Below are 2,018 nucleotides of genomic sequence, written 5' to 3' on the forward strand. Positions count from 1 at the left end.
CTCCTGCACCAGATCTTTGCGCTTTTATCCCGTGGTTTGAGTGTTCTCCATTCTAAAGGACTTCTTGAAAAATATCGCAACATTCAGTTAAACGAATCATTCGCTACAAACTTACACTTTCGTTTGATTTTCATTAGATTTGAAAATATACACAATTCATTCTTGTCCACGTTGTCATTTGATCTTGGTTCATTTTTGCCATCACGCTTTCTCTGCCTAAACTAATTTTGCCCTCAGTTCGGGTGCGTGGCGGCAGGTCTCGACGCGGCGCCCACCCTCCGACGGTCGGACTCTTTGACCAAATCCGAGAAAACCGAAAACAATTTGAAGGAAAAATCCGAAAAACGTAACCGGGATTTCAAACGAAGTGATAGCTTCGAGAAGAAATCCCGAGACGCGAGGCTACAGCAGCAACAGTCGGAGTATCTGCGTCACCTGAAGAGCGAGCAGCTGAAGACGGACAGCGGACACAAGCAGCGACGTCTGTCCACCGACGTCCGTCATCGACGTCATAACGTCAAGGAGCTTAAGGAAAAATTTGAGCCCGTGCCCGCCAGGGAGAACCCGTGTGCCGGAGGAGGACCTGGGGGAGGAGGTGGTGGCAAAAAGAGCAAACGCGCTCGTGGGGCGGCCGTCAAACGGCGACACACCGTGGGGGGGACGAAGGACCTGAGCAGGGTCGTGGCGCTGCATAAGATGCTCCAGCAGCTGCAGCATCCCAGTCAGCTGCATCAGCTGACTTCTTTACCGCAGCTGACGTTGCAGCAGCTGCTGACGGTTGGAGAGGCCAGGGAGCGGCTGGGGACCTCTTCCCCCGACCTACTGACGCTGCTCCTGCAGGGGGGTGACGAGCGCAGGCTCAAGGAACCGTGGCTGCTGCAACCCGTGCTTGAGAGCCACGTCTGACCTCGCCTTCTTATCGTTGGCTGTTCGTGGCCCTCCAATACTAACGCAGTTCAAGGGTCACATCAGTTCGTTCGACGCTGGGCATGTTGGCCTCCGACTAACATCTCTTCCTCTATCAGTGTTATCATCAGTTAATGGTATCGCCAAACAGTGTTATCATCAGTTAGTGGTGTCACCAAACAGCGTTATCATCAGTTAGTGGTATCACCAAACAGCGTTATCATCAGTTAGTGGTATCACCAAACAGTGTTATCATCAGTTTGTGGTATCACCAAATAGCGTTATCATCAGTTATTGGTATCACCAAACAGCGTTATCATCAGTTAGTGGTATCACCAAACAGTGTTATCATCAGTTAGTGGTATCGTCAAAAAGTGTTATCATCAGTTAATTGTATCACCAGTGTTATCAACAGGTGTCATGTCTTGAAGGCGTTATCTTGAATGAGCTGTGGTTTAGTGTCGTGGTAGCCCACGGACGACACGAGCCTCACCGAGAAATTCAGGGATACAAAGGTTGGCCTCTTTTCTGTGATATCCAGTGACGGAATTTACGGGAATCGGTGAATTACTGTGAGCCGACGAATTCTGTGAATAATGCATTTAGATTTAGGACGTCAACTCGAGTGACGCTTCTCAGCTTGCTTACTGCATAGCCAACACCATACCTTCTACAATACAGGAAATTATTTATTAATATTAAAATAAATGTGTGAATTCAGTGGAATTTGGGAGTTGATAAGAAGAAATAATTATTTTGAAGCATGTCTCACTATTAGCCATTCAAACGTATTGAATCTCAGGGGCGAATCTTGCTACCTGAACATTTTACCAAGTTTGAACAGCACTCGACGAATAAAACTTGAAACGAAGTGATATCATCAAGAAAAAATCCGATACGCGAAGCAGCACGCAGAGTGTCTGCGTCACCACAGATGACGTTTGACACACCATACAGTGTACGGGTTAACTGCATGCTGTACAGGGTAGACCAGGTCCAGGGCAGCGAAATTTACCGTAGCCGTGCCTCAAAACTCGTGCTTCGCGCTGTGATGCTATCGAAAACAACCGCCTGAGTCGCAATAATGCCTTCCTAAGTATAGCCATGGTGCA

General features: G+C 48.0%; 1 protein-coding gene across 1 annotated transcript; it reads left to right on the plus strand.

The window, feature by feature from the left end:
• Positions 1 to 235: 235 nt before the first annotated feature.
• On the plus strand, positions 236 to 1,965 carry LOC108680692 (the record flags this gene model as incomplete). The annotated part of the gene is given in 1 exon segment (XM_018169578.1): positions 236 to 1,965. A coding segment is annotated over 1 exon segment (671 nt), but the record flags the coding sequence as incomplete, so codon positions are not given.
• Between the last annotated feature and the right edge of the window lie 53 nt (positions 1,966 to 2,018).

This window comes from Hyalella azteca, unplaced genomic scaffold (genome assembly GCF_000764305.2).
Source record: "Hyalella azteca isolate HAZT.00-mixed unplaced genomic scaffold, Hazt_2.0.2 contig6715, whole genome shotgun sequence".
Classification (NCBI taxonomy): Eukaryota; Metazoa; Arthropoda; class Malacostraca; order Amphipoda; family Hyalellidae; genus Hyalella; species Hyalella azteca.